This window comes from Tachyglossus aculeatus, chromosome 22 (genome assembly GCF_015852505.1).
Source record: "Tachyglossus aculeatus isolate mTacAcu1 chromosome 22, mTacAcu1.pri, whole genome shotgun sequence".
NCBI lineage: Eukaryota > Metazoa > Chordata > Mammalia > Monotremata > Tachyglossidae > Tachyglossus > Tachyglossus aculeatus.
The window spans coordinates 6,838,243-6,861,042 of NC_052087.1; the positions used below are offsets into that span (position 1 = coordinate 6,838,243).

Genomic DNA, 22,800 nt, shown 5'->3' on the forward strand with positions numbered 1-22,800 from the left:
CTCCCTAATAATAGAATTGAAATTTTTAAAAAATCATTCAGGTATAATGAAGAGAACCATCGTGTTTTCCCAGTGGGTTAGCTTGGGGAAGCTAATGAACATGAGTCCTTGCTCTGGACTTCCTATAAGGTGTATAGGAAAATGGCATTTATCTGAAGGCACTCTTAATGAGTGAGGATTATAGTACAGTTCTAGGGCAGGCTTATTACTTGAGTTGTGTCATTTGCATACCCTTAGGAATTCTTTGGACTAATTTAGGAATGTGGAGTCTATGGTCCGTTTTGGCTTTCTTAGGTCTAGCTTTCTGGATATTTATTACTCAGGATTTCCATTTACCCTACATTATCGTTCCATTAGACTCAGGGTTTCAAATTAAAAAGCAAACTCTTGTAAGATGTGTAATAAAAGATTCTAAGATTTAGTTATAAATTCTAGAGTGTGTGCAACGAGATCAATTCAAGTTTAAAAACACCATGTATTGAAACTCATATAATTTTATAAAAGTGTATAATGATTTTTTTTTAATTAAATATCTGCTAGTTATGTCACCATAGCATGAATAGTAGCTTTTGAAATTTAGTCTTTTTCTTTAGTGCAAATACTTGGTGGTTTCATAAGGTGCCAAATGGCCACTTGTATGGATGTAGTTATTTCAATTTTGTCAAATTTTATGTTTGCAAGAATAGAAATGTGATGTGTTCTGTAATGACAGGGAAAAAATTTGAACAGATTGAACATTGCCCTAAATATTTTGATAGGAAAATCTTCCTTTTTTCGGGGGGAGGGGGGGGTGCCTAAGTTTCATCAAAACAGAAAACTTCACTCTATCAGTAGAGTCCATTAAATTGAAAAAAAAAAACATGACTTGTATTTCTCTTTAAAGTTTCATGTTTCTTTTTGCCTTGTACACTTGGGAAATTTTAGCTACATTCAAAAGGTTTCAATTAGGAAGTTTGATAAAGTTGCTCTGACTGTTTATGGTGACTTGCAAGTTCTTCAAAAATGAACATTTACAAGCATTACCCCAAATTTGGCTGTCCAGCTCTTTATTTTTTCTTTTTGAATTTTAAAATCTGACGGTTCCAGCATATGTTCATAGTTTGAGAAATCATTTGAGTTCCTGCAGACCCTGGCTGGACTGACAGTTAACCCGCGGTGGTCTCTTTAAAATGTTTTCCATCAGCTGCAGTGGAGACTCAGGCGGGATTCTCTGTTATCTTGCCTCATTCAACCAGTTTAGTGAACTGGCCTATTGACACTTGTCCACATTTAAGGTCTTTCAAGGCCTCATTGGAACAATGTGGTTTAGTGGATAGAGCACTCACCTGGGAGTAAGAAGGACCTGGGTTATAATTCCGGTTCTGCCGATCGTCTGCTGTGTGACCTTGGGCGAGCCACTTCACTTCTCTGTGACTCAGTTGCCTCATTTATAAAATGGGGGTAAGATTTGTGAGCCCCATGCTGGACGTGGACTGTGTCCAACCTGATTAGCTTGTATCTACTCCAGTGCTTAGTATAGTGCCTGGCACATTGTAAGCACTTAACAAATACCATTTTTAAAAAAAAGAAGGGTAAAGTGGAAAACGTGAAAAACGACTACATGTAAAAAAGTAAAAATCACGCAAAGTATAAAACAGGGAAAAGATAGGAAAATTTCCATGGAAAATATTTTTAAAGGATCCTTATGGAAACTAACCCTGGCTTTTTTTCCCCCCCTTGCCAGGCTGTTTCTTTAGATCCATGCATTTGATTAAGACAAAGAAACATCCCAAGTAAATGTAGGTACTCTTCTGTGCCCTCGGTAATTCAACATTTTGGTGTAGTTTTCAAGTATGCTTGTATATTTTCCTTCGTGTTTTCTTAAACAGTAAATCCCTCTATGGCTATGTAATTCACAATTTATGCATTTTCTGTGAGGACCCGTAAAAAGAACAGTTATTCTTGAATTATTGTGACCGCTCCTTGAAACCATGCCCTTTCACTGGTGCTCTTTGCATTGAGTGGATATCTGCGTTGTCACTTCCCAAAACATGACTCTATTCCTCTCCTTTCCTCCCACTTAATACCCCTCAGCTCCCTTCAGCCCCCTTTCAAGTTAGTAGTAACTGGGCAAACAGGACGCAGTATATAGAGAAGAGAGGTGGTGCTTGGACCTAAAGTAATTTTAATAGTAAGGATAACACATTCAGTATTATCCAGGAACTGTTATGTATTTCAGAAGTAATCAATCAGTAGTACAACTGAATAGTATTTATTGAGCCCCTGCTGTTTGTATTGCAACAGGCTGGGAGAATAAAATCGAGTTAATAGATAAGATGCCTGCTCTCAAGGACTTTATAATCTAGCAGAGGAGGCAGACACTGAAATAATTCACAAAAAAGAAGAAAGAGAAATAGATAGGTATATGAGATAGTGCTTAAATAGTAGGGTGTGTAAGTCGATACATACGGAAACACTGTGACTGGCAGTGGGTCTACGAGCACAATTTTTCATTTCACTTTACGGCTTCTAATGGTGTAGATCAGCAGCAATTCTGAAATTTACTTTGCACCAGGGTTTGTGTCAAGAAACCTTTTCTGAAACATTAAGGAAATGTTAAATTGTCGGTGGTACTATTTTGAGTACCCTTACAGAACTGGAAACCACAAGGAATAGGAACCAAGACACTGTAGGTGAGCGTGGGTATGCAGTACTTGCTGTCTAGAGATTGGCATCTGGTCAATTAATATCCCAAGTTTGGCCCCCCCGGAATTAGCTGCCTTGAGGTGTTAACACTCTTCTTTCATTGGCCCGTAAGGAGCAAAGAAAATCACTGCCTGATATTTTTCCCATGGTGTGGTAGTGTGGATTCAATTTATGCAGATATAGCCACTTTGCATTTTGTCATTCCAGACATAGACTGACAAATTCTCTTTGCACAAGTTCATGCAGAATATTGTAGATCATAGTGCTTCTTTTCACATCTGTTAGTTTAGTGAATGAAGTCAGAAAGTCCTTCACAGCCCTACCAGGTGGGTTTGCCAAATACCTGTAGTAAGGAAAAACTTGTCTGCGCTTGCAGAGCAGAGTGAAATAAGATTAAAAGCTCCAGGAAATTGCTCTGCTTAAAAAATGATTAAAGTGTGCCTATCCCTGAAGCTTTACAAATGTGCTAATTGTTGTGTTTCAGTCATGTAAATATGCTTCCCATAAAGTAAGGATGATTTCCTGTAGCACAAGCACTACCCTAGTTCGAGGGGAAGGGGTTTGAGGACTAAATAACATACTGTAATGAAACCTCCCTTTGGGCAGCACATGCTTCAATTCTGAATGCCCAGAAATACTTCACAGATGTGCCCGGCTGCCTAGCAATGGGAATTTTCTAATTCTGGCTTGCTTGAAAAAGTAAATAGAACTATTGAACATACGACAGCTCCTAATATAAAACAATTCCTCCTTGTAAACACTTACATTTGGCCCCATTAAAAATTCCCTCTTAATAGTCAAGAACTAGAAGACCCTTAAGGGTCTGAAAGTAACTCTACTTGTTGGGGGTTTTATATTGGATAGGATTGGTCGGGGGGAGGGTGGGGAAGGGGGAGGTTAAACTGGCATTCCTCACAGCACTTCCTCCACTGTACCGCCGTGCTTTATGAGCCAATGGGCTGCATATATTGAAGGGGATTATGCACGCAAACACATTAGCCATCACAACTAGCAATAGTTCACATGCAGGGAACAAAATAAATACGTGACTGTGCGGAGGGAAGAAGTGTACTCAAAAATGCAAACCCAGTATAAAAACTTCACAACTCCTTGAAATTTCTGAGAGATGGTTAGATCAGAAGTTGAGTATGCCATGGAATTTTAAAAATATATTCTGGAGTAGCAGTTGAGCCCTCTGTGTTTCAGTAGTGTAGGAAATCACCATATTTCAGATCCTTCTCTCCTTTCCGTTCCCAGCCTCCAAATTAAACTCATTGAATCTAGACTCTGTGTATCAATTAGGACCCTCTCCCACACGTGAATTTGTAGAGTAATGTCTGGCAGAACTACTGTGGTGGGGAGATTTCCAGGTTTATTAAACAACCAAATATTTCCTTGTTACTGTAGTTAGTCAGCAAGGTCTCTCTTCTGAGGGCAGGTTCTCCTGCTGTGGGTAGGAAAAACTGAAATCACTCTGACTTCTGATTTGAACAAGGTGAACTCTCATTAGGTCCTGGCTGTTCATTTTCCATGCACTATAGGGAAATTCATATGTTAAAGTTTTCATTTTTTTCCTCTGAGGTTACTTTAAATCACAACATTCAGATGAGTCCACCAAAGCTTTTAAAACTTCTAAAATTTCAACTTTTTCTTCGGTTACCTAAACTTCTTGAAGCCCTCCCTGGAGCGACTGAAACTGGATCTGAAAGCACTTCCTTTAAGAGACCTGGCCTTGGGATAAGGGAGAGTACAAAACTGCCCCACCTTTTCCAGGAAGAAACCAGGCTTCTTAAGGAAAAGGACCTGAAAGCTCTTCCCCAAATCTCCTTTCCTGGAAAAAAAAAAAAACCCAGTCTTCCTTGGCTGTCTTGCAACAACAGCAGCAGGACCTAGAATCTCAAGCATCCTCTTTCCTTTAGCCCTGCCGAAGCTTAATTCAAATTCCACACACTCTGGAGCTTATATGCTCCTGCCGGCATTGTGTGTCCCACAGCATACAAGACTTGGTTAAGCAGCAGTTGGAGACCAGCAGAAAGGTTGCCAGAAGGGAGAGGCCCTGCTACACAATTAGAGAACGATGAATGGAAAGGAGTCCTGCCGGAGGGGGCCCGGTGGAGTCCCTCTTAACCAATAGAGGAGGATCAGAAAACCACAGGCATGGTGGGGGCCATGTTATAATGCATTCATCGCTTCCCTTCGCTCGGAGAAAAGGCAAGTTGGGGGCGGAAAAGTGTCCCTTATTGGACCGGGATATCCAAATTACCTTTGGAGTGGTTTTTCACTGGATCAAAATTATATCCAATAAATTCATCATAAGGCATGTTTAGAAGTATATATAGGATTCATAAGTCTAAGGGAACCTCTCTCTTATAAGAATGCATGAAGGAATCATTTCTTTTGCCTTGGTAAGGAATGAGAAGGAGCTTTCAATTCCTTCATCACTCATCTCATGGTTTGTCTCTGGATAATCCCATTGGGAGAAACAAAATGAGCTGGATTCTCTCTGGCCTAGGGGGCACAGAAATAGGGAAGGAAAAACAGCTTCCTTCCTCCCCTGGAAGCAAATGTCAGCCCACCACCCAGGTGGAAACAGCCCCAAATGTGCCTCCTAGAATGCCTCTCTAACTCATTTACAGAAGGAACTGCTGCCTCCCTTCCTCCCCAGAAGAACTGATGGGAATGTGTATCCACTTTCCCACCCCCATTCTCCACCTCATAGGATGTAATCCTTCGGTTCAGGAGACCCAAATCTCAAGTGTCCACCTGGAGAGTACTGTACTCTGTAGGTTTCTGACTGCCGATTTGCTGAGCCTCAGATGGGATAATTGGGCTCAGAGAGGGTTAAGCATCATCACTAGCTGTCACTAGCAAGCACACCAGAAAACTCCCTACTGCTGCTGCTGCCTGTCACTTTGTTTTTCTCTATTCCTCCACTCTTTCCATCTCCCCTCCTTTGTCTCCACTGCCCTCACTTTCTATCAATCAGTAGTATCTTCTGAGCACTTACAGTGTGCAGAGCACTGTACTAAGTACTGGGAGAGTACAGTTTAACAGTTGATAGACACGTTCCCTGCTCACAGGGGGTTTACAGTGTATGCCACTCCTTGAGGCACCATGCTGATTCCCAGAAACCTCAGACCCTGTCAGCCAGGCTAGTCCCAGGCCCTGATAACCCTGGACAGAAGTTTAAAGGAAGGTACGGCAAGTAGGGATAGAGGTTGGAGGAGAGTTAAAAAAATAAAATAATGGCTCACATGGGTGACAGGTGGCAGTGACATTGGGCTTATTAGTGAGAGCTGTCAAAGGTATGAGCAGACATGCTTTGAGTTTTTCTTTCTCGCTCTCTCTAACTGCAGAACAGCCCTACCTTCATTAACTAAAATCTCTGCTTTTCAATAGTTCTTGAGAGGCCTAGGGGAAGCCCAAAGGCTTGTACTGTAGTAAAAGGTGGAGGGGATTTCATCCACCCAAATCCTAAAGGAAGCAGATTCTAGAAGGCAGCCATGGAACCCTAACTCTAGAAGTGACATCTTCCTTTGAAGCTATAAATGTCAAGGTTGATTTTCCACCTTAAAGGTACGTCAGTTCTTTGTGCCCAGGTGGGATGAGAGGCAGGCCAGCAAAGAAAATTCCAGCTCTGGTAGTGATCAGAAAAATGGTGGATTGGCTAAAATGCATTTCGAAAGTCTGTGTCCCGCTGGGTTGGAGACAGCTCCCTTTCCCTCTCCAAGGGGGCTGAAACTGCCTGCCCTGCCCCAAAAGTTTTAGGGATGTAGTTTCTGACTTCATTCCTTGGTCCCTTTCCCTGGGGGCAATTGCTCCCTTTGCCCCCATGGAGTTGGTGGGTTTGTGAAGTCCAGAACTACTTTATCCAGGGCTGCAGAAGCTTATCAACAGCAGGATAAGGCGGGGCAATGTCACTGAGCACTAGACTGTAAGCTCCCTCTAGACTGTGAGCTTGTTGTGGGCAGGGGATGTGTCTGCTTATTGTTAACTTGTACTCTCCAAACGCTTAGTATAGCGCTCTGCACACAGTAAGAGCTCAATAAATATGATTGAAAGAATGAGGCTGTGGCTAGTAAGGAGGTCGTTCGGCTAGCTGATGGAAAGTTGACTCGCTACTTAAAGTGAGCTTGCTTCAACTTCTCCATCAGTTGTCACTGAAGTTCAGTGATGCTGACATTAATACTGCATACAGCCAATAACTCTTACTTTTCCTAAACCCCATTTTTTCCCCTCTCCAAGCCCATCCCTGCCATGCCCACGTTGGTCAGCCCCTATGTAAAGTAGCCAGTAAGCATGGAGAAGAGGGAGTCGCCCCTCCTGTGCATCTACCTAAGCCTGCTCTCCACCATGCAACACTGAAGAATTACTCTTCATAATTTAAGCATTTCTAAGCAATATTGGAAACCTAAACACCACGGCATTGTTCTAGTGCGTGGGAACCAGGAAGTGAAAATGATCAGGGTAGTCTCAGGATCTAAGACAGAAATACAGCATAAAAGGTGAAAAGTAAATTAGATTTGTTAAACTGCTTTAGTTTTAATAATCTAAAGTGTTTAGGGTAACATGAGAAAATAATTTTTGAGTGTCATTTTTATCTTGATGGAATGGCATTTAAGGAAGGAAGAAACACAACTGCCTGGGGAAGATAAAATCAGTGGGCATTTGCTTGCCAACAATTCTTTGACAAAAAAAATGCTCATCCTTTTGGTTGCCTGTAATTACTGATGGTAACTGCTGTACGTATTCTGCAGCGTAAAAAGACTTCTGAGCAAAGTTAGCCTATTGTATGACAGATAGATTTTTGCATTGTATTTTCCCAAATACTTAATACAGTGCTCTGCAGACAGTGAGCTCTCGATAAATACAATTGATTGATAAATTTGCTTTACGAAAGAACTTGTATTATAATCCTGCCCTTTACATAGTAAGCCCCAGATAGGTCAGGGACTGTGTCCAATCCGATTATCTAGTATTTGTCCCAGTGCCTGGCACGTAGAAAATGCTTAATAAATACCATCTTTATGATGATCATTGCCCATTTATGATTATATAAAGACCTTAGTGTTGTGTGTGGTGGGCAAGTGAAAATGCTTTTGAAAGTTGGAACTATGATTCACGGCACTTTAGGATGCTGAGGTGCATTACAGCCGATGCATCATCTCCTGGACACTAGTGAATTTGAGCATTTTGTGAGTTAAGAAAAACATGTGTGTAAACCCAGAAATTTTGGCCAAGATGGTGTATTCCGGTCATTATCAATACACAGTAAACCACTGTTTGGAGTTTTGCCATGGTGGCATTGGTACGGTAAGGATTAAAATCAATTGGCATAGTTCAAATTCACATTAACTTTTAATCTGGTAGAAGAGCTGGTGCACCTGCTTCAATATGTGGAAGAGGAAAAGCCTAGAGCTAGGCCAGCTCAAGGAAGCTCTGCATATTGTCCTGAAAGGGAGAAGGAGATATTAGGGGAGAAGTGAGAGGTGAAAACCTCACTTTTTTTTTTAAATGGTATTTATTAAGCACTTACTAAGCACTGGAGTAGATAAAAGTAGTATGGCGTAGGGAGTCATGGAAGTCATGAGGTCATGGTTTCTAATCCCAGCTCTGCCATTTATCTGCTATGTGACTTTGGGCAACTCACTTCACTTCTCTGGGCCTCAGTTACCTCATCTGTAAATTGGGGATTGAGACTGTGAGCCCCATGTGGGACAGGGACCATGTCCAACCCAATTTGCTTGGGTCCACCCCAGTGCTTAGTGTAGTGCCTGGCACCTAGTAAGCACTTAATAAGTACCGTAATTATACAAGCAAGTAGAATAACCACAGATTCCCCCAAAGTGGGTGGATTGTGTGCTTCAGTTTGTTTTAATTGATTGCAGTCAAGTTGTAGAAGCCAAAATAAGGGAAAAGGGAAAAGGGGAGTTTCTCCTAGCAAGATATTTTTGCTGTATTGGGATGGCCCTGCCTAGTAGAACCAATCAGTGGAACTTAATTCCCCTGATCCATTTCCCCTCACAGATCATTTTCCAGAAATATTTCAATGCCAAGGAATGTCTAAATTGAAAATAAAACATGTGATACCACAACTTTGTAAGAATTGCAGAGAGCATTTTTGTCCTCCCTGATACTATAGTAAAAGCTAATCTTTGATCATTCAAAACCAAATAGGAACTACCAGTTGCTCTTAACTGATCTTAATTTGATGAGGTTCCTAGTGTCTGTGGTATTTGTGAAGGTTTCTATTTTGTTTGTAGTGATATTGCGTGAGTTGTTATCACTATATATGCTTATAAAGTGAGATGATGTTTCTTACATATATACATATATGTATATGTTTGTACGTATTTATTACTCTATTTTACTTGTACATATCTATTCTATTTATTTTATTTTGTTAGTATGTTTGGTTTTGTTCTCTGTCTCCCCCTTTTAGACTGTGAGCCCACTGTTGGGTAGGGACTGTCTCTATATGTTGCCAACTTGTACTTCCCAAGCGCTTAGTACAGTGCTCTGCACACAGTAAGCGCTTAATAAATACGATTGATTGGTTGATTATCCTAGATAAATAAAATTAAATGGCTCCCACGATGTGAAAATGCAGTGAATTCCAACTTCTATACCATAATGGCCTCAAAGGATGTATTTTGTCAAAACATTGCAGAAATTTTAGTGAAACCATGTTAAAATTTGACGTTGTAACAACTAAGTGCCAAGTAGATGGATCTTAAACACTTGATTTACTGGAAAGATTTGGCTTTTTTTTTTACTGAAGTACCAAAGATACCCCATATTCTGTTTTACAGAGAAATTTACAGTTTACCTCCTCCACATTTGGGATCCCCAACTCAAAAAGACAATGGTTTGGCTATCCACATCTCCCCAAAAAACACTTTTTTTTTTTCTTTGGTTTAGACAAGTGAGTTACTCACCATCACCTATCAGAAGTGGCTCTGGAGACGAGTCAGTGATTGTCAGTTATAATTGACGGAGTAATTGCACACTGGAGCATTTTTACATGGGAGCTCTCCAGATCCCTGGGATTCTCTCTTATTGCAAAGAAATCCAGAAGAGCCAAATGAAAACTTTGACCCTCAGCTATGTTCCATGAATATGACAGTCCCTAGACTAGTTTTAGCTTTGAATCCAGCAAATTAGACCCCATTTGGGGTTTAAAATCTGACCATATTGGGTAGAAACCTAGTTCTGGAAAGTCCCACCAGCAACCAGGATTACACACATTGATCCAGAAAGTCAAAGTTCCTATTCTGGCTCCAGTCTCTTAACCCTTTTGACATAAGGATCAGCTCAAAGCTAGAGAGATTCATCTTCAGAATATGGAAATTCTCTGAAAAGCATGAAGTTTTGGGTACAGAGCAGCTTTTGGCTTTTGATTTTGTTGAGGCGGACCCAGTACCTGGAGGACTTTCATTCAGTAGGAACAGAATTCTCTTGTCACTGATAATGGGGAAGGTGAAAAATACCCAGTTAACACTTCCAGCAGGAGAGCAAGCCCTTAGGCTAGGAAAACATCAGATCATCATCATCATCATCATCAATCGTATTTATTGAGCGCTTACTATGTGCAGAGCACTGTACTAAGCGCTTGGGAAGTACAAATTGGCAACATATAGAGACAGTCCCTACCCAACAGTGGGCTCACAGTCTAAAAGGGGGAGACAGAGAACAAAACCAAACATACTAACAAAATAAAATAAATAGGATGGATATGTACAAGTAAAATAAATAAATAAATAAATAGAGTAATAAAGATGAGAGAGAGATTTAGAGAAGCAGCGTGGCCCAGTGGAAAGAGCGTGGGCTTTGGAGTCAGAGGTCATGGGTTCGAATCCCGGCTCTGCCACATGTCTGCTGTGTAACCTTGGGCAAGTCACTTAACTTCTCTGAGCCTCAGTCACCTCATCTGTAAAATGGGGATTAAGACTGTGAGCCCCACGTGGGACAACCTGATCACTTTGTATCCCCCAAGCGCTTAGAACAGTGCTTTGCACATAATAAGCGCTTAACAAATGCCAACATTATTATTATTATTATTTATGAAGGGTGCTCCTGCCCTGGCCACCATCCAACAGCCGTTCAAAGCTTTCCAACCCCAGGACCAACATGCTAGAGGGGTCTCACCTCCCCAACTCCCAGCCCTGTCCCCATTCTCACCACCCTCTGATTGTCATCGTTGGGTTCAGAAGTCAACTGGCCAGGCACCCATTTTTGCAGAGAAGAAGCAGAAAGAAACACGGTACTTGGAACTGTAAGAAATTTGAGCAAAGCGGTATTCATTTATAAAGCAGAACCTTGAGGGAATAGTGCTTTAGCCTAATTTGTCCCACCCTTGCATCTGAATAATAGACAGGGAAGCGGCATGACCTAGTGGATAGAGCACGGGCGCTAGGTTCTAATCCCGTGCTGTGTGACCTTGGGCAAGTCACTTAACTTCTCTGTACCTCAGTTACCTCATCTGTAACATGAGGATTAAGACTGTGAGCCCCATGTGGGACAAGGGACTGTGTCCAATCCAATTACCTCGTATGTACCCCATTACTTAATAAAGTGCCTGGCATATAGTTGGCATATAGATGGCATCCCCCCATCTTACCTCCTTCCCCCCATCTTACCTCCTTCCCTTCCCCACAGCACCTGTATATATGTATATATGGTTGTACATATTTATTACTCTATTTATTTATTTATTTATTTATTTTACTTGTACATTTCTGTCCTATTTATTTTATTTTGTTGGTATGTTTGGTTCTGTTCTCTGTCTCCCCCTTTTAGACTGTGAGCCCACTGTTGGGTAGGGACTGTCTCTATGTGTTGCCAATTTGTACTTCCCAAGCGCTTAGTACAGTGCTCTGCACATAGTAAGGGCTCAATAAATATGATTGATTGATTGATTGATTGATTGATTGATTGATATAGTAAGCATTTAACAAATACCACAATTATTAATATCACTATTATTATTATTACATGGTCTTGCATTGGGAGGAGGGCTTCGGAGTTTTGACATATGTACATTTTTTTACGGTATCTGTTAAGCGCTTAATAAGTGTTACAAACTGTTCTAAGAGCTGGAGTACGTACAAGTTAATTTGTTCCTACACGGGCCCTGTCCCGCATGGGGCTCAGGGTCTAAGCAGGAGAGAGAACAGGGATTTAATCCCCATTTTTCAGTTAAGGGAACTGTGTCACAGAGAAGTGAAGTGATTTACCCAAGGTCACACAGCAAGCAATTGGCAGAGGTGGGATTAGAACCCAGGTCCTCCGACTACCAGGCCCTTGCTCTTTCCACTAGGCCATACTGCTTTTAAAGAGGATATTTTTTAAAATGAAAATATATTTCTACTGAGTGCTTTGATGTACAATATAATTTAATCTGGATGTTTCCTTTTTCGAAGGTATACAAATTGTGATATACAGCTTTATATAGCAAATACGTTTTCAAAATAATAATTTAGATCTAAGTTCCACATGTTCCTCGCAAAATGATATCTAGAGAGGATAAACGAACTCTGAGCCTGTTTTGGGCAGGGATTGTCCCTCTTTATTGCTATATTGTACTTTCCAAGCGCTTAGTACAGTGCCCTGCACACAGTAAGTCCTCAGTAAATATGATTGAATGATTATCACTCTCCATTTAGATGTCTTGGGTTAAAAATAATTTGCTGATGATTTTCAAACAATTAAACTTGTACTTGGTTTGCTCTTGGAAAAATGGATTAAACTAGCCTTAAAACTTGGTATAATTCACACTCATACCTCATCCTTTATCTCTCTTTCTATGGCTCTGTGTGCCCTGATCTTGCTCTAAAGTCGTGTCATTAATAATAATAATAATAATAATGGTATTTGGTAAGCATTCACCATGTGCCAGGCACTGTACTTAGTGCTGGGGTGGATACAAGCAAATGGGGTTGGACACAGTCCCTGTCCCAGGTGGGGCTCACAGCCTCAATCCCCATTTTACAGATGAGGGAACTGAGGGCCAGAGAAGTGCAGTAACTTGCCCAAGGTCACATAGAAGACAAGTGGTGGAGCCAAGATTAAAACCAGGTCTATGCTCTGTCCACTACACCATGCTGCTTCTTCAATTCTCTTATTAGTTAGTTCAATGTCTGTCTCCCTCTGTAGACTCCTTATGGGCAGGGATCTCTTCTACCAACTCTATTATACTGAATTTTGCCAAGCACTTAGTGCAGTGCTCTGCACACAATAAGTGCTCAATAAATAGCATTGATTGATTGATTGATTGATTGATATAAGCCTTGTTGCCCAATTCCATGTAAAACTAGTCGTGGCTTTCAAGGAGAAATAAGATAATGAGCCCTTCCTCCTCACCCACAGTTTGGGAGAGTTTATAACTCTGGAGAAAGAGGAGTCTCCTGGACTGAGTTAGATGAGGTAGATTCCCCTCCCCTGTGCTCAACCCCAAGACTCTGCATTGTGCAGACATGTCGTACCAGCTAACAGTAAGACTGGCCATCATCATCATCATCAATCGTATTTATTGAGCGCTTACTATGTGCAGAGCACTGTACTAAGCGCTTGGGAAGTACAAATTGGCAACATATAGAGACAGTCCCTACCCAACAGTGGGCTCACAGTCTAAAGGCCAGTGTCCTTTAGCAATTCCACCAAACTTCACTCCTCCTTCATTGTCTCATGTAGGCACCCAAGTCACACAGGGCCTTTCAGGATGAGAATAGCACGAGCACTTGCCTCCCAAAAGAGGCTGTCCATGGGAGCAGGTTAAGCCTCTATCTGGAAATGAGGAAGTTGGGTTGGACACAGTCCCTGTCCCACGTGGGGCTCACAGTCTCAATCCACATTTTACAGAGACTGAGACACAGAGAAGTTAAGTGACTTGCCCAAGGTCACAGAGCAGACAAGTGGCGGAGCGGAATTAGAACCCATAACCTGCTGCCTCCCAAGCCCGTGCTGTATCTACTGTGGCATGCTGTTTATTATTATCCCCAGTTTACAGGTGAGGAAACTGAGGCCCATAGAGGGTAAGCGGTGTTTTGTGTCTGTGTAAACTATGCATTTCTCTTTGCTACAGCTGAAACAGTGACAGCCTTGAAGAAGGTTTTAATAGTTAAAAACTAAAAGTGTCAGGTCTCTCTCCCTCACACCAACTGAAATTTCCGTCCCTCTCTCTTCTTCCCCCCCAAAAATCCACATTGACTTTAAAACACAAAGAGGCGGAATTGGAAATACTTTGGATTCTAGCTGGTTAAGCTCAGTCTGGACTCAGATTGCCTCCCTGAAATATGAGGAAAATAGTCTCTTGCCCTCTAATCCCCGCCATCTCCCAGAGTTGCTGAGAGAAAAAAAAACACACAAACAGGATTAATTGGGAATTGTCACAAAGTCCCTTGTTTTTATGAAATGTGTGAGTTAATGTTTAAACTATTCCATTAGGAACTCAAGTTCTAATAGTTTGTGAAGTACAGTGCCACTGCAATCTTAATTTTAAAATATTGCTGTGGTATTTTACAGCACTTTTTTCATCGGGTTGTCTCTGTAATCACAAGTAATTTCCACAGTTTGCTATCATAGAAGAAAGATCCGGAGTATAGTGAATATACATATATTGGGCATTCATACTGTCAGATAGCTCATGTAAATGATTTATAAATCTCAAGTCAGAAACCTTCTCTATAACACCTGGCATATCTTGAATCAAATATTCTGCTTCTTACTGAATTAATATCCCATTGGCATCGCTAGTAGTTCTGTGCACATGGGGAAACACGAAGATTAGAATTAAGAACAAAGGGAATCATTTGGTTGTTTGTGCATATGGAAGATGCCTGTTCTTGTCAAAATCAACTAGAACAGAAAAATCACACGTAGAATTTACAGTCTTCTAGAGGATTGTCTGCAGAATTTTTCACAAAGGGGCAGAAACACACCAAGATATTTTCATAGCAATAGGATATTATTCTGCAAAACAGTTTACTCACCTATTCCAAAACGTTGCTTGCACAGAACTTGCATGCCAACAACGTTTTATGTTTCACCAGGGCTTTCACCTGAAAGATTCCCATGCATCCTCACCATCTACGTCCAGACAGTATCACCACTGACACTGAACTGAACTATTTCTGCTGTTGAGGCTGACAGCCAGCTGGCTCACACACGCACAACCCAGTAGTAAAGGGAAAGTAGAAATTTTAGGGACGAATACCCTGCATGCATGTGAATGGATTTACAGCAGTAACTTTAGGCTCTCGTAATGTGTGTTTTCACTAGTAATTCTTGATATAATGCTGTTGGGGAATTAGGGGAAGTTTTTTCCCACATCCGCTATCTGAATTCTAGAGGGTAGTGTAATATCAGAAGAAATGGTTGTGTTTATGGATACAGAATCAAGCAAGGTAAGGCCTGTGAGAAGCAGCGTGGCTTAATGGAAAGAGCCCGGGCTTGGGAGCCAGAGTTCACGGATTCTAATCCAGGCTCTGCCACTTGTCTGTTGTGTGACCTTGGGCAAGTCACTTCACTTCTCCAAGCCTCAGTTACCACATCTGTAAAATGGGGATGAAGACTGGGAGCCCCACATGGGACAACCAGATTTTCTTGTATCTCCCCCAGCGCTTAGAACAGTGCTTGGCTCATTGTAAGCGCTTAACAAATTACCAACATTATTATTACTAACCCATGTGAACCCCTTAATGTTGCATTTGTCAGGAATGTAACCCTTGCGTTTAAGGAGAGCTGGGGATGTTGGAGTAACTCTACTACAAAAGGTGCTAGGGGAAGAAAATGTTTTTTCATAAAAATATGAAAAGAAAAATATTTTTCATATAAGGTACTCTTGGCTAACAAATCTGTCTCAATTTTTGCACGGTGAGGTTTTTTTTTAGGCAATGACATTGATCGTTCAGTACCTCTTTTTAACCAGGGTGTTTTGATTTGCAAATAAAATTTACCCAATTCTCTGACAATTGACTAATTTTACTTCCGATGTCAAATGTTTTACTTCCCAAGAGAACTTATGTACACACGTACATACACATAGGCATAGTCTTCTAGACTGTGAGCCCGCTGTTGGGTAGGGACCGTCTCTATATGTTGCCAACTTGTACTTCCCAAGCACTTAGTACAGTGCTTTGCACACAGTAGCGCTCAGTAAATATGATTGAATGAATAGGCAAAGTTTTAATGGTAAAAAGTGGAAGGTCTCAGTTTCCCTTTTCCCCCATGCCAGTTAAGAATGCTTTTCTAGCCATTTCCCCTAAGGAACATCAAAATAAGGTACCAATTTTCAGGAAGGTCCCACCCAGCTCAATACCTGCCCACATGCAGAATCAAAGGACTCCAAAGCTGTGGGTGAGGTTAGGGCGCAGAGAGGTGCTCATATTCTTATTTTTGGGCTTTGTGTTTTTCACCTGGTGCTTCTTTTATGAATCTAGTAAAGAGGATTACCTTCTTTCATTCATTCATTCATTCAATCATATTTATTGAGCGCTAGTGTGTGCAGAGCGATGGACTAAGCGCTTGGGAAGTACAAATCGGCAACATATAGAGATGGTCCCTACCCAACAATGGGCTCACAGTCTAGAAGGGGGAGACAGACAACAAAATAAAACAAGTAGACGGGTGTCAATACCATCAGAATAAATAGAATTATAGCTGTATACACATTATTGCATTTATTGATCAAATATTTTATCCCTTTCAAGTGCAACAGGAAGTTCCCTATTCCTAGATGGTTTTCATATTCTAAATCAAAAAGTCAAAAACAAGGAGGAATAAACCTTTCCAGTGACTTTTAAATTTATAGCTGTTCTTTGGACACGCACACTCAAAATACTCAATGAAGTGGCAGGCTCAATCAACCAATCAACTAATGGTATTTTTGGAGCACCTACTGTGTGCAAAGCACACAGTACAGTAGAGTACAGCATTGTACAATTGTACAATACAATTTGGGAAGAGTACAATACAGTAGAGGCTGAGTAGATCCTTCAAGATGTGAAATCAATCAATCAATCATAGTTATTGGCGCTCAGAACACTGTATTGAGTACTTTGGGGAGTACAATATAGCAGAGTTGGTAGACTTGTTTCCTGCCCACAGTCTAAAGTTAATTGGGTTAGCATTTGCTTTACCAGTAGTATGAAAAAGATGGTCTTTCTAATAGAAAAATGCTGAGTGACCGTTATAACTGTGTACTTCTCTACTGAATGAATACCACAGTCATAACTTCCTACAAGTTAAAAGAGGGTTTTTTTGGTGGGGGGATAGATTTTCCTTCGCTCCTAATCTCTAAAGCCAGAGGGAGATTTGAAATGGCATTTTGCAAATGTGGTAATTATTTTTAATTATTCCTCGAGTAATATTTCAGTTATGCCTAACTAAATGTATGTCGGTATATGTGCATGTTATCTTGTGGGTTAATTATATCATTTGGAATAACTTTAGATTTTGGCTCTGGGATCTTCTTTTCAAAGATTTTCTGGCCCGCTTTTTGGAATCCCTGCCCTATGTGCAATATTATGATATACTTATAGTCTGAAGAACTGTTTTAGTTTCATATGCAAGATTAAATGATGATCACCAGAGCGCAGGTATTGCGTACTGACGAATCCCAGCTGAAACGAAATTAACGTCCTTTTTTTTCCCCTTTTTTCTCCCCATTTTTTTTGCAATCTTCTGCCATAGCGACTGCATTTGCCTCCAGACTTGTCAGACACAGTGAGCCGCTCAAGCAAACGCGATCTGGCAGAATCTGCCAAACCAAGCTCAGGATGTGGTGCTATGACCACAGGCAAGAAGCACCTGGACTTCTAGTGATTCCTCCTTAGCCGTTTCCCTGAGGATTCTGACCCCCTAATTATGGCTGATAATGGCATGTGTAAATATTTTTCTTCATGATCTGACCCAGCAATCCTTAAAAACACGTATCGCAAAATGATGTCTCATTCTTTATGTTTTCCATTGGAAATGTTGCAGGTTTAAACTTGTGTTATGCCTCCATTTGGGGACAGTTTATGATTTGAACTGGATTGTTGAATTTTTAATAAAACAAGCTCCAGAAAGTGTCTGTGCCTTCTAATAAGCAAGAATGCCGTGTTTTTTCAAAGTCACGCTGCCACCGAATGAAAGGGTAAGAAATTCAGTTAATATAAATTCAAGATGCAAGAAAAGCATCTAGTATATAAGAGGCTGATGAATTCAAGAAGTCATTACGTGTATTTTAATAGGAGCTGAGAAACTTAATTATCCTCAGTTCTAAAAAATCCAGTTTCTCTCTGAAAATGGTATGGTTTAAGCCAGATGCAAGTGTATAAAGAATATATTAAAGTGTATTCACATTTCATTCACATACTATTATGTAAATGATTAAATGGATGAAGATAAAATATGTTCTGCGGGGAGACTCTTTTAAAGATAATTAGTTTGTCTTATTGGTTAATAAATGTATTAAAAAGCATTTGATGGATACAAATTTACTAAACACAGAAGAAAAAAAAAAGAATTGATGGCCTATGTAGTTCAAAACAGTAATCCTAAACAATTGAAGTCAGCACTATGAAATTATGTCAACAGACATAATTCGAGATTGAAATTCAAACTGACAGCTACATTAATGCTAGGATACCGGAAAAGTGCATTGGAGCTTAGTTGGAAAAGTGTCACAGAATGCAGGGTCTAAGAGAGTATGGAAAAATAAAACTAGCTCAGATCTTCCTTTAGTTATATAAGCCCCTTGTCCGACGTGGGAACATTGGTTGTGTACATAAATAACTGCCCACACAAGTAAGGAAACATACGTGTAAAAACTTGGTAAAGTGTGATTTCAAAGATTTATAGTAATTCTGTGGGCCCTTGTGACACTGGAAAAGATGTCTACGGAGCTCGTAGTTAAAATTGTAACTGGGCTTAAACAACCACATTACAATGAAGTGATTTTCCAAGACGTATTTTCATATACAGAGTGTTAATAGTGGATTTTGCTGTGGCTGAACCTGAAATGTTAAGCGGTTTGCTCTTTATATAATCCTAATTTTACTTTATTTGTTCTTTACAACACTGTGTGAAACAAAGACTTAGCTTTTAAAACTGTCTAACTAATATGATGAATGTCAATCACTTAAAAAAATCCACTGTAGCATAAACACATACTGTATACAGCTTTTATTCTGAATTAGAATAATTGAATCAATGACAGTGATTTGCCAGGATGTCAAATCTATCCATCATATCCTGTCACCACCAGTTTATTTTTTGTGATCAAAATCAAAAAGACTACTATTTTGTCATCTGCTATTTCATTAGGGGTAACAATCAATTTTTTCTCTTCTATATTTTTTGGAGAATGTCTGGTTTGTCCTTTTATTTTTTATTTCTAAAGACACAAAATTCTTTCACAATTTCTTTTCATAATTAAATTTTAGACCTGAACTGTCAGTTAAAACTTAAAGACTTGTATGTTTTTTAAGTAAAGGTATTTTTAAAAATTTCAACTCGCTCTGTTCTTGCATTTAATATCCCTGAGGAAACACTCTCAACAAAAGCTTCACTGGATCCTTTGAAAATATCCTAAACAATTTGAATATATTTAAATGAACATATGTATTCAGATAATTATTTATAATAAACTTAACCATCTTCTCCCTATTCCCCTTGTATTAAGGGCAGAGAACGATTATACATAGTACTTCACGCTGAAAAGGAAGTGTGAGGTCATCAAATATGTAAATTGCTTGTCAAAATACTTAATAGGTCTTTGATCTACTATTTTGGCTAGGGAGTCTATAGAATTAACGGTCAATTACTAGATAATAGGTGATTAGCAAATACAGTAGATTAAATACTTTAGATAGTGAGTATGTAGATAAGGTTCCCCCCTGCCCCACCCCCCAAAAAAGAAAGAAAAAAAAAATCCTTCCAATCTCAGGGAAATTTCATCTTGTGCAATAAAAGTATGGGGAAATTCTGAAATCGGGTCAAGAAGTGCTTGTTCTAATTCCTCAGGCCATGTATTTTTAAGTAAGAGTTTCCGAAGGGACATAAGCCATTGATCCACGAAGGACAAAAAATCAAAAAGAAAATACCATGTAAAATTTCCCTTCCCTAACAGTCTCAGCAGTGGTTACGGTTTAATCATGTATTTTGTCCCATTAAAAATCGAGGCCTTCCGTCCTACCCTCCCTGGAGCAATCGTGAAACCCCAACTGACCTCCCCCCTTTTTCTACGTGTAGTAAGTATAAATATTTAAGGATAATACTTTACGGAGCCTGACATGAAATTTCCTTATACCTTTTTAGCGTTTCTGTATGAGCTTCAAAATCCTGTACACAATATTCATTTCTTCCACTAGATTTGCTTCTCTTTAATTTCAGGTCAATATTTTGATTGTTGCAGGCTGCGGGGGGTGGATGGGGAGGGAGGGAAAGAGAGGAGAGCTTTGGGCTCCAGCAGTCTGGGGCTCCAGGCTCCCTCCAAAATTTCCTCCCGCGCCCCAGCCTCTCTCTTGGGGACCTCAAATTTGGGCCTGGACCGACTGCCGTCATTTCAAGAAGGAGCAGACAGCTTTCCTCGATTCCCTGGCCGCCCCTAAATTTCAAAAGAGAACGACCCACTTTCCTGCGCCCACAAAAATAGTGCCGAGGGCCCATCCCAGGTTGGATGCGGCTTCCGCATCCCAACTGTATTCTGCTTTCCCAGCTCCAGGTTAAAGAAATCCCTCTCCCAAGGGCTGCTCGCACTTAAGTCGAGCCGCTGAGGGCCCTTGGGCCTGATGATCCCTTCCCTCAGCTAGGCAGGATGAAGAGAGAAGTGCCACCGAAAGGCAGGCCGGACGAGGAATAATAATAATAATAGCATTTGTTAATAATAATGGTATTTGTTAAGCGCTTACTATGTGCCAAGCACCATTCTAAGCGCTGGGGTAGATACAAGGTAATCAGGTTGTCCCACGTGGGGCTCCCGCACAGAGAAGTTAAGTGACTTAATAATAATAATGGCATTTGTTAAGTGTTATGTGCCGAACACTGTTCTAAGCGCTGTGGTAGATACAAGGTAACCAGGTTGTCCCACGTGGGGTTCACAGTCTTCATCCCCATTTGACAGATGAGGTAACTGAGGCACAGAGAAGTCAAGTGACTTGCCCAAAGTCACACAGCTGATCAGTGGCGGAGCCGGGATTAGAACCCACGACCTCCGACTCCCAAGCCCCCGCTCTTTCCACTGTGCCACGCTATGTGCTAGGCACTGTATTGAGCACTGGGGTGGATCCACTTGTCAGCTGTGTGACTTTGGGTAAGTCACTTAAGTTCTCTGTGCCTGTTCCCTCATCTGTAAAATGGGGATTAAGACTGTGAGCCCCACGTGGGACAATATGATAACTTTGAATCTATCTCAGCGCTTAAAACAGTACTTGTCATATAGTAAGCGCTTATTCCCAGACTGAGCCCCCTCCTTCCTCTTCCCCTCACCCCCCTCTCCATCCCCCCGTCTTACCTCCTTCCCTTCCCCACAGCACCTGTATATATGTATATATGTTTGTTCATATTTATTACTCTATTTATTTTACTTGTACATATCTATTCTATTTATTTTATTTTGTTAGTATGTTTGGTTTTGTTCTCTGTCTCCCCCTTCTAGACTGTGAGCCCACTGTTGGGTAGGGACTGTCTCTATATGTTGCCAACTTGTACTTCCCAAGCGCTTAGTCCAGTGCTCTGCACACAGTAAGTGCTCAATAAATATGATTGATTGATTGATTAACAAATACCACTATTATTATTATCCAAGCAAATCGGGTTGGACCCAGTCCCTGTTCCACGTGGGGCTCCCGGTCTCAATCCCCATTTTCCAGATGAGGAAACTGAGGCCCGGAGAAGTGAAGTGACTTGTCCAAGGTCATACGGCATCCGTCTGCAGCGCTGCCTTGGACAGTAGGGAAAAACCAAGTTGGGGGCCCAGCTGAGCCCACCCAGGACCCGTTTACCAGGGGGTCCCAAGGTGAGGATGCTGGTCTGGAACCGGGACCCCCCATCATCTGCCCCAAAATTGCCCCTTTCTTGCCCCTGCGCAGGCAGGGCCTACAGCCCATCGTGGGGCACAGTAAAGGGAGGTCAGAATGGGGTGGAGGGGGGTCAGGCTGCTAGAGGGGGCAGAGAAGGAATAATAATAATAATAACTGTGGTATTTGTTAAGTGCTTACTATGTGCCAAGCACTGTTATAAGCACTGGGGTAGATACACGTTAATCAAGTTAGACACAGTCCTTGTCCCTCATGGGGTTCACAGTTCGATCCCCATTTTCAGATGACATCACTGAGAGGCAGTGAAGTTAAGTGACTTGCCCAAGGTCACACAGCGGACGTGGCAGAGTTGGGATTCGAACTCACGACATCTGACTCTCAGGCCTGCGCTTTTTCATTCATTCAATCGTATTTATTGAGCGCTTACTGCGTGCAGAGCACTGTACTAAGCGCTTGGGAAGTACAAGTTGGCAACAGATAGAGACGGACCCTACCCAACAGTGGGCTCACAGTCTAGGCCATGCTGCTTGCTTTGGAAGGAAGGAAGCGGGAGGGGGGGAGGGGGTGTGGGTGTGTGTGGGTGTGTATGTGTGTAAAAAAAATAATGACCTTAATAATTATGGTATTTCTTAAGCATTTACTACGTGCCAAGCTCTGTTCTAAACGCTGCGGTAGATACAAGGTAATAAGGTTGTCCCACGTGGGGCTCACAGTCTTAATCCCCATTTTACAGATGAAGGACCTGGGGCCCAGAGAAGCAAAATGCCTGGCCCAAGGTCACACAGCTGACAAGTGGCAGAGTCGGGATTCGAACCCACCACCTTCTCCGATAGTGTCCTACATGGCGATCATTCACCCACTCAGGACCCCCGCCCCCCCCCCCCCCCCCCACCCCCGACTGTGAGCTCGCTGTGGGCAGGGATTGTCTCTCTTTATTGCCGTAGTGTAATAATAATGATGGCATTTGGACTGTCTCTATATGTTGCCAACTTGTACTTCCCAAGCGCTTAGTACAGTGCTCTGCACACAGTAAGCACTCAATAAATACGATTGATTGTTAAATGCTTACTATTTGCAGAGCACTGTTCTAAGC

At 41.2% G+C, this 22,800-nt stretch overlaps 1 protein-coding gene across 1 annotated transcript in view; it reads left to right on the forward strand.

The window, feature by feature from the left end:
• The window catches only part of ELP4 (elongator acetyltransferase complex subunit 4), a 262,363-nt gene extending 244,607 nt beyond the window's left edge, over window positions 1-17,756 (forward strand). The window contains exon 10 of the mRNA XM_038764775.1: window positions 17,377-17,756. Within this exon, the coding sequence (XP_038620703.1) occupies window positions 17,377-17,505 (129 nt within the window). The 3' untranslated portion in view covers window positions 17,506-17,756. The remainder of the gene's footprint in view (window positions 1-17,376) is intronic.
• The last annotated feature ends 5,044 nt before the right edge of the window (window positions 17,757-22,800 follow it).